This window comes from Eremomyces bilateralis, assembly GCF_010015585.1.
Source record: "Eremomyces bilateralis CBS 781.70 unplaced genomic scaffold P152scaffold_36, whole genome shotgun sequence".
Lineage (NCBI taxonomy): Eukaryota > Fungi > Ascomycota > Dothideomycetes > Eremomycetales > Eremomycetaceae > Eremomyces > Eremomyces bilateralis.
The window spans coordinates 54,256-67,982 of record NW_022985102.1 but is presented as its reverse complement, the minus strand read 5'-3'; the positions used below and the strand labels follow the sequence as shown (position 1 = coordinate 67,982).

The following is a 13,727-nucleotide window of genomic DNA, read 5'->3' as shown; positions in this document are numbered from 1 at the left end:
ATGAATTTCTCAACCCCATCGCCTCATCGATTTACACTACCTGGACAGAAGCCTTCCAAACGCCCTCACCCGCCACCACCTCGGACGCCGCTCTCTGTACCAGCGTTGTCGCAACTTCAAAGTCAAATTAAAGGCGCCAAACCGTTTCAGCAGTTTACGCCATCGCACGCGCGGTTTGCGCGGACACCCAAGTTTTCCCTGAGAAAGAAAGATGCGATTCCTGCATCTGACCTCGAACGGCGTGAGCGGCGGGACCCTATGGACGCCATTAACACTCGTGCGTTGCAAACGGATCCCATAGACATCAGAGAATTTGATTCTGGTGACCAACGCGGCCATAGAAGGCGATTGAAGAGAGTCGAGAGTATCGAAGAGTCTTGGAGCCCTCCTCCAGCGACCGACGGACGAGCAGAACATGGGCAAGCTACCGATAGTGATGAAATGCTACTTGATAGCGAAGCACACGACTCGAATATCCGTTTCAATGACTCGAGTACCATCCAGTCCAGCTCGACAAAACCGTGTCACCGTATCGACCCCTTCACTCCTTGTAAGCGGCAGCGGTTGACATCGCCCCTTTCCGCGGCTCGGAACTTCCACGCTTCCTCACCACCTCCAACCCCAGCACCGCCCCCACCACGCCGTGGCCTTCCAAACAAACCCAGGAACACGCTCGCCATCACGACGCCAGCCGCCACCAAACCACGGTTTATCCTGCATCCTTCCGAACGCACACCCACAACGTCCAACTCCACTCGACCACGGACGGCGGCTGGACCGAAAGCGTTCATCCGCCCGCCTGCGGATTCCCCTCAGCAGGCACAACCCAGTGCCGAGACCTTCAGTCCTCGGAAGCGCGGATACCGGTTCGTGGAAGGCGGTATGGCGGCGACGGTGGCGGGGTGGATTGTCGAGGGATGGGAGAAAGAACAGACTGCGAGCGCACGGCAGAGCCAGGCAGTGTGGAGAGGATGGAAGCCAGCGGCGGCGGTGGGGAACCGGGGCGTGCGTGAGAAGGTGGTGACGGTGCGGGTAGGAGAGATTCAGCGAGGGACGGCGAGGCCTGGGTTGGGGGGTTTGTCGCTGATGAAGGGGATAGTTGGAGAAGAAGTGAAGTGGGTGGGGGTTGTGACCGGGTTGGGTTTGGGGAAGGGGAGTCGATGTGCTACCGAAGGAGATGTGGTTCGTTTAGAAGGGAGTAAATGGGATATTGGGATTGATGGAGTCCGGTGGTTGATGGCCGTGGAGGGGAGTGTGGTGTCTAGAGAACCAGGCTGACGCTGCCGCCGCCGAATAGGTGGCCCTCGACACCAACGCCGGATAGCAGTCATGGTGACCATATGACACCAACTAATGCATCGATCAATGCGTGCTCAAGTGGCATTTCGAGAGTGAGAAAGTTGAAATCGTGCAGCTGCAACCCGCTCATACTCTGCAATATCAATTGCTCCGGCCGACCACAGCATGACGGCTTGGATGGGGACATGCTGCGGCTCTGGTTTGAAGGAAGTGTTCCCAGGATTTTCCTGCACATACCCAATCACGTTGACCCATTCCCCAACCTGTAGAAGTTGTGGGCTGATATCCGGGAGCAAATGAGATATCTCTACCACTGCGGACACTTGAGCTCCTAGTCGAGATTGGCAATTGTGACCGAGAATAAGGCCCTTTGCCGGATCATAGCTCTGGACGCTGGCATTCTGTGAATCTGGGCACAGTGAAGAATGGACCAAGTCACCTACCAGCTGAGGAAACGGACCTTTTCAGTTGGATCCACCTTGGGTAGATCGGACAGAAGGATGAGCTGGGAGGGAATGGGGGTCGCCATGAATTGACGTGTTGCATGAAACGATGCTTGTCTAGATTTCCGAGCCGATCTGACCCGACTGGATATTGTCAAGGCTTTTGTTGGGGATCTGAGCATTGGTAGGTACGGTAAGTATTGTTTCGGGAACAATGGTGGACGAATAGTGAATGCAAATGGTGGGGGGATGAGATGGAGGTTGATATTGATTACATGATATTTATTACAAGTATTAATCACCTGGACTGGCTAGTAATCTAATGCCTATATCTGATGTGGCTGCCTGGGCACGTGTCTGGTCTTGGCGCCCCCACCCTGGTGTGTGCATGTCACTTCTCATTGGCTGGCCACTGCCAACTGAACGGCGCAGCGGTGCATCGGACAACGTCAGTCGTCACTCGTCCGTGTTCTCTCTCTCCTCTGTCACTCATGGACTCCGATCTCCAGGCACTGATATTCGGTATTGCCATCCCAGGCTTTCACATTGATATCACCTCCTCCAACCTGCTTGCACCGTGATATGCTTCTTGGGATCCTCCTCAACTCTCGATCCATCTCCGGTCCAGTTCATCCACTCAATCCCGACCCGAACAAAGGCTGATCGCCCCGCCATCCACTCCGCCAGCTACATAGCCCATCCCAACCAGGCGCCTCCGTGGCGCGAGGTTTGACAAGCCCGCATTGCAAGCCAGAGCACACCATTCACGTTCGGCGTATTCGTTTGGTTCATTCCTCTCCCGACCTTCACCGTCGCTACCCCGACCACCAAACGAGGCTCTCAACCATCAACAATCGACATGGCCAGCTGGGGCATGGGCTGGTTCGGCGGCGGTGGGAAGAAGAAAGATGGTGCCAAAGACGCGATTCTCGGGTTGCGATCACAGCTGGAAATGCTGTCGAAGCGGGAGAAGCATCTACAGACCCAGATTGATGAGCAGGAGCAGATAGCGAGGAAATACGTCAACTCGAATAAGAACTGTATGTTGGGCACCTGTCTGCCACATCTCCCTGATGGAGTCCCATCCAGTGTCAGACGAGGAAGGTCGGGAGTACCAACATGGACATGTACTAACAGCTCGATTAGTGGCGAAGGCGGCACTGCGGAAGAAGAAGCAATGGGACACGGCGCTGGAACAGACCCAGTCGCAGGTGATGACTCTTGAGCAGCAGATCTATTCGATCGAGTCGGCAAATATCAATAAGGAAACGCTGGCAGCCATGCAGAAAGCCGGCGTCGCAATGAAAGGCATCCACGGCGACCTGACCGTAGATAAGGTAGATCAACTCATGTACGTACCACACATCCAGATCGGTGGATTCCCGGTTCAGTTTCGGGCACATGGGCTAAATTTTATACGACAGGGAAACCCTCCGCGACCAACACGCCATCGCCGAAGAAATTGGCGATGCCATCACGCAAGGCGCCGGCCAGCAGATCGACAACGACGAGCTGGAGGGCGAGCTGGAGGCGTTACAGCAGGAGGAATTGGATAATAAGATGTTGAGGACCGGGCCGGTTCCCGTTGGTGACGAAGTGTCCAGATTACCCGCGGTCGCGACCGGAGAAAGTAAGTCGAAAGCCACCCGCATCGGATCGTGAGGCATCTGCTGACCACCGGCGTTCAATAGTCAAAGGGAAAGCAAGGGAGGAGGAAGATGAAGAGGCAGAGCTGCGGAAATTACAGGAGGAGATGGCCATGTGACCGGTTTCCCAAGGGCGGATATCCCATATATTTCGTGCAAGACACCGCACGCGACCGAGGCTTGATTCCTCCCGAGTGGTTACCTTGTCATGGAGGACGACGATTTTCATGGTAGAGTTGGAATCACTGCGGCGTATAGTGGGCATCTGGACGGGTATTTGGCAGCGGGTCGCTTTTCTTTCTTTCCGAGTCATACAATCAATATAACCCCTTAAGCACTTCATGCTCACTCCTCTTTTCGACACCGATGTCCCTACCAACCGACGAGGATCTATATTTCTATGACCGTCGGGCGATCGGATGGAGGTAATTCCCGACCGAAACTACAATGCCTCGCACGGAATGTTCTATATCATACGGCACTGCGGTACTTTCGGTGCTTTCGGTCCTCTGTGTTGCTTTTTGTAGGATTCCCCGGTACACTAGTCAAATAAAGCCCAAGGATTTCAAACACTAGGACGGTGTTGTCGTCGGCACTGTTGATTCCCTTCATTCATCTAAACTAATCAAATCAAAACACGACTTGTCGATATCGAGGTCCAAGAATTCAAGTTATCGCCACCCAAACTGTCGGCGGGAATAGCACTATCGCACTAGCCTCAGCCACTATGGTGAACTCTTCAAGCTGATAGTCTTGTGTAACTGGGTGAGAGAGTTCCCCGCACAGCAGCGCAGCTCCGCGAGCGGTTCAGCCTTATGCAAAAGGTTCGATGGTGACCACAGCGAGAATCGACCGGACTAGACTCAAGGTCGTGTTTCGATCATTGATGTCTCCAAAGAACGCTAGCATGGGTGTCTTTGGCCAGCTGAAGCTGCTCAAGATGTTGCCCATGTCCCCCACGGCGTACGAATTGCGGGAAACATCGAATTGCCTCTGGATGAATCATGGCAGTTGTCACCACCATGAGATATCGTTACCATTCATACGACCAAGGACAATGATTTGGACCCGACCCATACGAACCTCCACCGGCGCGTCGCAATGTCGAGCATCGGATCGCACCCACCGGAGGACCGACATAAGGATCTCCTCAAAGCCGCCCTCGACTTGAAGGACAAACGAATTCGCGAGATCGTCGAAGGCTCAACATGGCACTCGCGCTTGGACAAAACGATTCTGCGGATCTCCCTCCAACGTGTAGTCGCTCGAGGACGCATCGGGCTTGCGCAGTACCTCATCCACAAAGGCGCCGAAGTCAATCCTGGCAGCGACGGCGAAGTAAGCGCATTGCATAAGGCGTGTGAGTTGGACACAGATGGGGAGAGCGAGCGCCCAAAAGACAAGGCTCAGGAGCGCGCAAAAGATAAAGCTAGCGGGCGTGGGAAGCGTGGAGGAAACGAGCACGACGCACGGAAAGACACGACCAGAGAGCTTGGAAAGGACGCTGCGAAGGAGCGCAGTAATGATGCGGCCAACGAAGAGGTGGTTGCTCGGGAAACCCCTCACTACGGCGGCAACGTTGCGCTCGTTCGATTGCTGCTCGACAGCGGCGCATACCCGGACGTACGGGATAAGCCAGGCCGAACAGCTTTGTTTGCCGCCGCGTACAAGGGCCACGTAGATGTAATGAGATTGCTGCTTAACTGCGGGGCCAATGTCAATGCGTTAGATCGAGGGGAGAAGTCAGTGCTTGTTCATCTCGCGAGCGAGAAGAACGGGCCATGGAACGATAATACCGTCCAGCTTTTGATTGATCGTGGGATCGACCTCGAGACTAGAGACAAGAGTACCGGACGCACGGCACTCCTATGGGCAGCCTCCACTGGAAAAGAGGAGTTGGTTGCCGCGCTGCTTCGCCAGTCGGACAGTAGGCGACCGAATGTCTCGGCGGTCAATCCTCGAGGGAGGACGTCTCTCCAGTTCGCAGCGGAGAGCGGCCATGAAAGCATCGTCCGGATGCTCATCGAATGCGGTGCGGACCCGACTCTCACATCGGATGGAAACTGGACCGCTCTGCACAACGCTGCAGACAAGGGCCACGTTGGTATTGTCGACCTGTTACTGCGAACCGGTGCAGACATCAATGCGGAAACGTCGAGCGGAATGACCCCGCTGCACTGGGCAGCACAGAACGGCCATGAAGCCATCGTGGAGGCCCTGGTAAAGGATCCGAGGACGGTCTTGAACATCAAGGACTCCTTCGACAGCACGCCGATGCTCCGAGCGGCGCAAAAAGGACACTTGGACATTGTGCGTATGCTTGCGCCCCCGGTATATGGCTCGCGACTGTCCCCGGAGGCCAGGGAAGCTTGCAAAGGGTTTGAGGCAACCATCGTCGATTTCGGGTTGCCACCTAGTTCGCGGCACAGTGAAAACACCAAGGGCCAGCTGGTGGAGAAGCGGAGTGTGTATGAGTTGCTCTATGGCTGGGATGATGAGCATTCCAAGCAATCTGTGCACACCATGGTCCGCAATATCAAATCGAAGCCGACCTTTCGCTGGATCCATCTGCCCGCCAACAATGTATGTGCAATATTCGATACGCCTTCGCTGGTCCTATACTGATCGTATTTGCAGGTCGGATGGATGGAAACGCTCATCACCAAGAACTTCATCGAAGCGGGAGCCCGAGAATTGGACGATTTCAAAGCTCTAGCGAAGTGCTTCGGACAGGAACATCGTGGACCGATGGTCCATGCGCATTTCATGAGACATTCATGCACACGAGTGTCGACGCACTCGCGACCCGACATCAAATCAAAACAACATTCTCTTCCAGCGGAAGAAGCCGGTGACAAGACCAAGCAACAGGAGAACGTTGCTGAGAATGTTCCGAAGGATGGGACCTCAACACCGAAATTGGAGCCGTCCAGGGGCAAGGAGAAGGAGAAGGACAAGGAGAAGGAGAAAGGAAAGGAGCTGCCAACCACTCGCGCGGAGAAGAAGAAGGCGAAGACTGAGAAGCAGACGAAGAAAGGAGGCAAGGGAGATGGGAATGGAGGGAAAGGTCAGAAGCCAGGAAAAGGACAGGATAAGACTGCTCTCGGCACTCCCACTCCGGGAAAAGGGAAGGGGAAGACCGGGAAGCTTGTTCTATTCATGCCGTATCTACACTACGAGACCGATTCTCGACGGATGCGCATGAGTCAAACCATCAAAGAGGCGCTGACGAGAGAGCCCCCTTTCGTGCCTCAAACGTTGGATGATCTACTGATCCGAGCGTACATCAACTCCGATCCTCCGCTTCATACCCGGCGGACGCTCGATCAGTTCTTCTACCACGGCATAGATACGACCGAGAGGGATCGGGATCAGGTCGTGTTTAGGTACTGTCAGCATCGGGGATTGGAACCCAAGCTGTTCATGGTTGATCAGATGTGGATGTGGATCCTTGGTGAAGGTCCGGTTCCCTCGCCCTCCTGGAAGAGTAACGGCACGCTGACAACCCATGGCAGAGCTCATCATTACAAGTTTTCCTCAACGATACCAGCAACCCAAGCAGGATCCTGTCAACATGCTCGAAGGGATCATTGAAGATATGAATGTGAAGACACGGCCACCCATGAAGAACGTTTATGACCTTGCTATGCTCATCACGACGAGATGTTCCGGAGTGTTTGATCGGCATCGTTTGGACAATCAGGAGTTTCAGTTTTTGGACATGTTTGAGACGTCGATTGGTCATGTAGTGAGTGGAAGCCGCAGCCGGTCGATTTGCAAATGATGCTGACCATTGCAGACGAACAGAGAAAGCAAGTTGTTTTCAAGGTTCAATCGAGCATCTGCAGGAGCAGCGCAATGGTTACGAAACCATCGACGTTCGCAACGAGCAAGCACTTGGTCGCGGGCATTGGACACGAACCCCAACGATCCTGGTCGCAGAGATGATCTCTTCCAAGACTCATTACTGGATATCGGCACGGAGACCGAGCTGTTGGCTGAGATCAAAGACATCCGAGATGAGATCAACATCATCAAGATGGTGCTCCAGCACCAAGTATCTGTCCTGCCGGATCTAGCGGATTTCATGTTCGAGGAACTCGGCGGCAAGAAATCCCTGGAAGCGTTTGAAATTCGGAAGAGATCGAAGGATCAGTTGAAAATCATCGATGTGCATGTCAAAGATCTCGAGCGCATGGATAAGCAAGCGGAAAATATCTACACATCTCTCACCCACCTTCTTGACCTCAAACAGAAGCAAGCAAACGCATTCGAAGCGCGATTCGCTGCCGATCGCGCCATTTCATCTGCTCGACAAGGCCAGACGGTCATGGTCTTCACGATTGTTACCATCATCTTCCTTCCCATGTCCTTCATCGCCTCCTTTTTCACAGTGGATATCTCCAATTTCCCACGCAATGACGACGGCTCTTCCGCAATGACGCTCGATTGGGTATCTAAATATGTCTTTGGGATCGGATTCGCCATATCTATACCCCTTATCATGATGGCGTTCACAGTGGACGATATTGGTCGAGCGATCAAACATGTTTATCACTTTCTGGCGCATTTCCATGTCCAATTACACAGTCACGAGCATCATCACCAGGTGCTCGCGGGCCATGGGCCCCGACGATCGGTTCATTTTGAAATCGACTCGCATCGGGATAGTATTAGCGGTTTTAAGGAGTTTCCTAGACCGGATACTTCTGAGTTGAGGAGAAGCGTCGGGTTTGGCAGCGACCATGGTGTAGGAAGTGACAGGAGGGAATCGTTGTCACCACTGAAAAATCGCCCACTTCCACGGGTGGCGACTGGAAGGACTGGTTTCTCGTGGAAGAGCTGGGAGGCTGCGGCCAGACATAGTCGAGACATTGAGAGGGGGTGACCCCCAGTGTTGACTGTATTTTTTATGTATGAATATCATTCATAGCCAGGGTTCTTGAGATTCGGCTGGATCCTCTTGGATATAGTCTATGGCTGCCTGGAATTGAGTACTTCCAAATGGCCATCAGTTCGGCAACGATTGCATACTTATGTGCACCCGTCATATAACACTGGAATCGATACCTGCATGACCAACAATACGTGCTCAGCATGGCTCAGTACCAGTCACAGTGCTAATCAGTGAGCTCAGTAATGGTAATAGTCTGAATTGACTAGCTAGTAGTAGCGGACGAAATAGAAGATGAATGAAAGTGCTGAGATTGGAAGATTTGAAGTTGATCCGATTCAGTCAGATCAGTGGGCGGGAGCTTTAACGAGGTGAGGAAAGATAAGTCGAAGGATAATGCGTTAGGTTACTATGTCTACCTGAATAACCGACATTGCTACAGGCTGCAAGATCTATAATAGCCTACTTCTATTACTCCAGGCTTATCGAAAGAAGAGAAAAGGTCTTGAGCTGTGCCAGGCTCAGTCTCTATTGGCCTTGCAGCCTTACAAACACGCTTTGGTTGGGTGCCGATGGAGTGGCGAGACTACTCACAGTGGGAGATGTAAATTTTCAAGCTGCGAGAGAGAAATCTTCTTCTATTTTTCTTTCGCAGTTCAACGACGGGGGCGATGCCGCGATGGGGGTGTTAGGCGATTAGAGCGAGCAGAGGGGAGCCCGAGAAAGGCACCCGGGGGGGGGAGGGGGGGCCAAAACGGGGTCCAAAAAAATATTCGCGGGCTTCAACGGCCGATCGGGCGGGGGTTTCGCTGGGGGTATCAAAAGACGGGGCGCTTCACGTGACTCTCACTCAGGGCACGTTCCAATTCACATCGCGAATATCAGCACTGCGCACAAAGAATTTGGAGCTCAAGGGTTGACTTTGAGAGACACAATTCAAAAAGAAATGCAAAAGGAATACTTAAAAAGGGAGTCCAGTCTGCCAAACCACGTTTAAGCCCACCAAATTCAAGTCTGCCTTATATTGCGAGAATCGCATTCCCTTTCATCAAATCAGGGGCTGTAGTATAGTGGTCAGTACACCACGTTGTGGAGTCACATCGGAATTCAATTCCATTGATTACAGAACCGTGGATACCCGCGTTCGATTCGCGGCAGCCCCATTCGAGTTTATCTTTTTGTTTTTTTTGGTTCTATCATGAGGCATTGATGAGATTCAGGGGCTGGGACAGTTAAAACCAATCCCATTCGGATCTGGATGGTTTCGCGATGAAGAAGGCACAATGTCATCTGTTGCAGCCTGCACATGGTACATATCATCCTCACACATGAACACCAAATGTTGCCAATGACGGATGAAGGTATCATCACCGGAAGGAAGACCAGGTCTCCAACTTATCCGTACCTGAAATTAGGAATCCCAAATAATCCTATCAATTCTATCGTCCATCTCTTAGGAGTTAGGACCAAATTCAGATCGAGAAGCCACTCCGTAAAGCAATCAAGGATGAAAGTTCATTCTTTTGTCTGAAGGAGTTCAGCTCCATGCTAGCAGCACTGCCTCAGCCTCCGGTCAGGGGCGTCACCAGGGTAGATTCCCATTCCCAAGGCTTGATATTAATTCCTGATACTCGACACAGGATGGTTAGTAGATCAATTGACGGCTAATAAATTGATTCAGGAAGTTATGGCTCACTAACGTTCGGGTCCTAGGTTCCAATTCAGGAATCTTCTCGGCCCTGAAACGGCTTCAAGCGTGTCTAGTCCTGCCCATGCAGCGACTGCATCTCATCAATAATACGGAGCAATATATACTTCTTTAATCTCCAATCTGCAACCCGCAATTTTGCATGTGGTGATGTCCCTGCAAGAGTATACCAGCGTGGCTGTATCTAGACGCCCAGCCTTCCACCAGCTCAATTTCCGCAACACTCCAACAGCCTCCAAGCGCAAGCCGTGATGTTAAATAAAGATTCAAAGGGTTTCCAATATGGCTTTGGTAAAGCGTGCCATGCCCTCGAGACTTTCCTAGACGAGACTTTCCTAGACGTGCCTAGTTGAGTTCACATCAATTCCCCTTCGTCTCAAGCTCGCCTTCTGCTAAAAAGGTGCGGAAAAAGGTGCGGAAAAGGTGCCAACTGCCAAAACCTTGCGACGATGAAGAAACTCTTTAAAGATGTCCAACACTTGGTCGCAACGCCAAAGCCAGAGGGTCCTTCCAATCTCTATCAATTCCAGCCGCAATATGCCTCCCAACCTTCCTCGGGCCTTTCTCCCATGATCGCACCGTCCAGCCAACATCAGACGCCTTTCTCGCCGGGACCTGTATCTCCTCTTGTCTCTCCCGTTCAATCGCCAGTGGTACCGCAAGGCTATGGTCCACCTCAGTCGACTCCAAACGATCAATGTCAAGCACCCGGACATGCGCCAGCAGCCTACCAAGGCCTTGGCGCATCGCAGCCTCCAACGGCACAATGGACGTCGCCATTTCCACCTGGTCCTCAAAGCGTTCATAACGTCTACTCCCACTCGCAGCCTTATCCGCCAGCTCAGGACGGCCAACCTCTACACTCTCCGCCACCAGATCCTCCATACCAACCGTATGCGCAACAGCAGGACCCCTACCTAACCGCAGCTCCTGCGTCAACTGCGACCTATTCCTCTGCTCCATCTCCTCCAGCTCCAACCAGTCATGCATCACCTTCTCCGAGTATAGGTACCCCTCAATACCAACCCACCCCTCCTCCGCAACATGGCGCCTTTCCACCGCCAGGACCGCCCCCCAAAGACTCGACACCGGTCTCGCCTATCACGACAACGCTCTCACACACCCCGTCCGTCCACGAAGCGTTCAATCCGTTATCACCACAACAACATCAATATCAACATCATGGGCAGCATATGGGAGGGAACTATGGTGGAGGACCCTCTCCGAGCGACGCTCATTCCGCGCAATATCCTACGTATAGCGCAATGAGCCCGCCTTCGCTCCAGCAAACCGCCTCCGCACATTCGGGGGTGCCAACCATGTCGAGCTCCCAGCAAATGCCTCCGCAGCATCAGAGCAACAACACGTCAGGTTTCCTCGGCAAGCTACAGCAGATACAGCAGCTGCCGGTACAATCGCATACGCCACTGGCGATGCACAGTGGGATGCCGCAAGCGCATATAGCGCCATATCAGCAGCCAACAGGTCATCAGGAGACTCTGTATCAAGGGACACCAACTGCGAGTTATGCGAGTACCAGTGCCAACCCTTCGTCGCCTCTGAGCAATCCTCAATCTCCGCCACCTCGTTACGCCCAACAGCAACTCCCAGATGTGCAGCAGTCGTCCGTATTCACTCCAGGTATTGCTGAGCTTCCTGCGGAACTCCCTGCCGAACAGTTCTCGCCTAAACAAATCGTAAAGGAGCCAATGAAGCCAGCCGCTTCCGAATATCAAGATAACCCAGCCCCAGAAGTGGTGTTTGTGTCGGGACCGACTCAGACCTCGTCGGATCGAATGCACCACGATCCGCAAACAAGTCAAACACCGGGCAGCATCCCCGAATTCGCACACCTGAACATCGGAGGACAAGCACCCGTCAGTCAACATTCCACCCAGCTCCAGTCTCCCGAAAAAATGTCCCCAGACAGCGCCATATCCCTTGCCGCCCAGCTAAACGTTAGGAAACCCACCACTCAGACCCCATCCACCTCTCAAACACCAACCCTCACCCCCCACACCCACCCCTTCCGCGGCCGCGCAACCAGCGTCAATCTCGGCGCCCTCCCATCCCACGGTTCCCACCAATCTCAACAACCACAATACCAAGCCTTCCAGCCCCATCCCCCGCACGCGAACACCTTCCCGCAGCAACAGCATCCTCCGCATGCCCAGAAATTCTTGCAATCCAACCCGTCGGGCGTCCATCGCATGGCATCGGCGCCCGGCCAACGACCCGCAATCGTGCCTGCGGCAAATCCGCACACCCAAGGTCCGCAGGGATACCAGGCGTATTCGCCGGCGGAGGGGTATGACTATGGGAAGGTGGCGCGGTATGGGGTGTAGATCATTCGCTCCCACACAGGGTTTGAATCTGGGGACGATTCTCGGATGGGACGCTAGGATGGCGATTATGACGTTCACGAAATGACGATTGGGAGGATGATGGTGTGGTGGCTCGGAAGGGCGAGGACTTCACTGCCGACGAGACAGACGGAGCAATCCAGACAGTAGGCTCAGGTGAAAGGGAGCGTGCTTGGGTAGGAGAATTGCGTGCTTGATTTCTTGAGCGGCATAGGTACTCAGGACGAGCGTCTCGTAGACATTTCATACCCGTGGGCATGGCGAGGGACTATCCATTCCCGCATTCTATAGGTTCCAATGCTGGACCCTGCTCTTGGAAACTCCAGGGCAACGATATCTATCAACTATTTCCACTTGAATAGAAATAGGATGTAAATAGAAAGAATCTCGTTACCAATTCAAGCATTGCACACATTCCCGGTCTACCAAACACTCCTAAAAATCTATAAATACAAGGCATTAATTACTCTTGTGTTGTTCGCCACGAGATATAATTTCAATAGCAGAATCGCACGCGGGAATCGTGCTTCGTGGTAGGATTGTCCTTGAACCAGAGGCCTCCAACAACAAAGTAACTCGAGTCAAAGTTATATCCTCGTTGTAGAGGCACAATAAGCGGCACGCCGAGTTGATCCCAACATCATAAGATACAGGCATTTCATTCAACGCTAGCGTGTAATCACGCAACACCGAAACCTCCGCTTGAGCGAGTGTTAATCCTTCCAAACCCACCATCATGACCCATTACGATGAACCGGTATTGACATAAATGACATCCCATCATATTCCGAATAAGCCCAGCCAGACTCAGAGCAACCGATCCAAAAAAAGAACGTTGAAGATCTTCAAGCGTCAGGCTCACGCTTCCTTCCCCGTCGTACATGTCGCTTTTAAATCCGAAAAGAAAGGGGTTCGATTCCGTCAATAATTCGAGACTATATCGGCATCAACGAATTCCAACACCGTCGCCCCCCCAGATTCACATTCATCTCGAAGATCCCCTGCTCGGTCCCTACCCATAACCGCAGCCCATGCCCCCGCTCCCTATCCCCCTCGTCCCCATTCCCCGGATCCTCGCCCTCCCTTCCCCCCGTCCCGCCCCGCCACAGCTCCTCATAATCCACGCTCCACGCCAACCCCGCGGTCCGCAACCCCGCGGCCGCGCCCCCCGTGCCCTGCCGCATGTGCCCGCTGATCCGTGGCACGAACAAGTTCGGCGGCGCTGCGGACGTTGTGATGCCGATCAGCCGGCCGTCGGAACCGAGGGTCGTGGTGGGCAGATCGTAGGTGGGGCGCAGGGCGGCTTGGCGGCGGGGGCGCGATTCGACGGTGGCGGGGCGGTGGGCGGGGCGGCGAGTGTGTGCCGGGGAGGTG

General features: G+C 53.5%; 6 protein-coding genes across 6 annotated transcripts in view; 4 read left to right on the top strand and 2 right to left on the bottom strand.

Moving 5' to 3' along the window:
* Positions 1-1,278, top strand: P152DRAFT_477328 (uncharacterized protein; the record flags this gene model as incomplete). Its single annotated transcript, XM_033681573.1, has 1 exon — positions 1-1,278. The coding sequence occupies one exon, from the start codon at positions 1-3 to the stop codon at positions 1,276-1,278; it is 1,278 nt and encodes a 425-aa protein (XP_033530046.1).
* A 146-nt stretch (positions 1,279-1,424) lies between these two features.
* On the bottom strand, positions 1,425-1,819 carry P152DRAFT_385522 (uncharacterized protein; the record flags this gene model as incomplete). Its single annotated transcript, XM_033675821.1, has 2 exons — positions 1,425-1,692; positions 1,743-1,819. Coding segments are annotated over 2 exons (345 nt in total), but the record flags the coding sequence as incomplete, so codon positions are not given.
* Positions 1,820-2,601: 782 nt separating this feature from the next.
* P152DRAFT_469000 (vacuolar-sorting protein-like protein snf7) lies at positions 2,602-3,507 on the top strand (the record flags this gene model as incomplete). The annotated part of the gene is made up of 4 exons (XM_033680860.1): positions 2,602-2,782; positions 2,889-3,093; positions 3,167-3,400; positions 3,450-3,507. 4 exons carry the CDS (start codon positions 2,602-2,604, stop codon positions 3,505-3,507), a joined length of 678 nt encoding a protein of 225 aa, XP_033530044.1.
* Positions 3,508-5,987: 2,480 nt separating this feature from the next.
* P152DRAFT_220188 (uncharacterized protein) lies at positions 5,988-8,472 on the top strand. The gene is made up of 3 exons (XM_033674485.1): positions 5,988-6,848; positions 6,904-7,136; positions 7,188-8,472. Exons 1-3 carry the CDS (start codon positions 6,035-6,037, stop codon positions 8,274-8,276), a joined length of 2,136 nt encoding a protein of 711 aa, XP_033530043.1. The 5' UTR covers positions 5,988-6,034; the 3' UTR covers positions 8,277-8,472.
* A 1,665-nt stretch (positions 8,473-10,137) lies between these two features.
* P152DRAFT_462543 (uncharacterized protein) lies at positions 10,138-12,767 on the top strand. The gene has a single exon (XM_033680376.1). It carries the CDS (start codon positions 10,440-10,442, stop codon positions 12,333-12,335), a length of 1,896 nt encoding a protein of 631 aa, XP_033530042.1. The 5' UTR covers positions 10,138-10,439; the 3' UTR covers positions 12,336-12,767.
* Positions 12,768-13,288: 521 nt separating this feature from the next.
* Positions 13,289-13,727, bottom strand: part of P152DRAFT_452872 (uncharacterized protein) — a gene marked incomplete at both ends in the record, with an annotated part of 2,561 nt that continues 2,122 nt past the window's right edge. The window contains one exon of the mRNA XM_033678321.1: positions 13,289-13,656. Coding sequence (XP_033530041.1) covers positions 13,289-13,656 — 368 coding nt within the window. The remainder of the gene's footprint in view (positions 13,657-13,727) is intronic.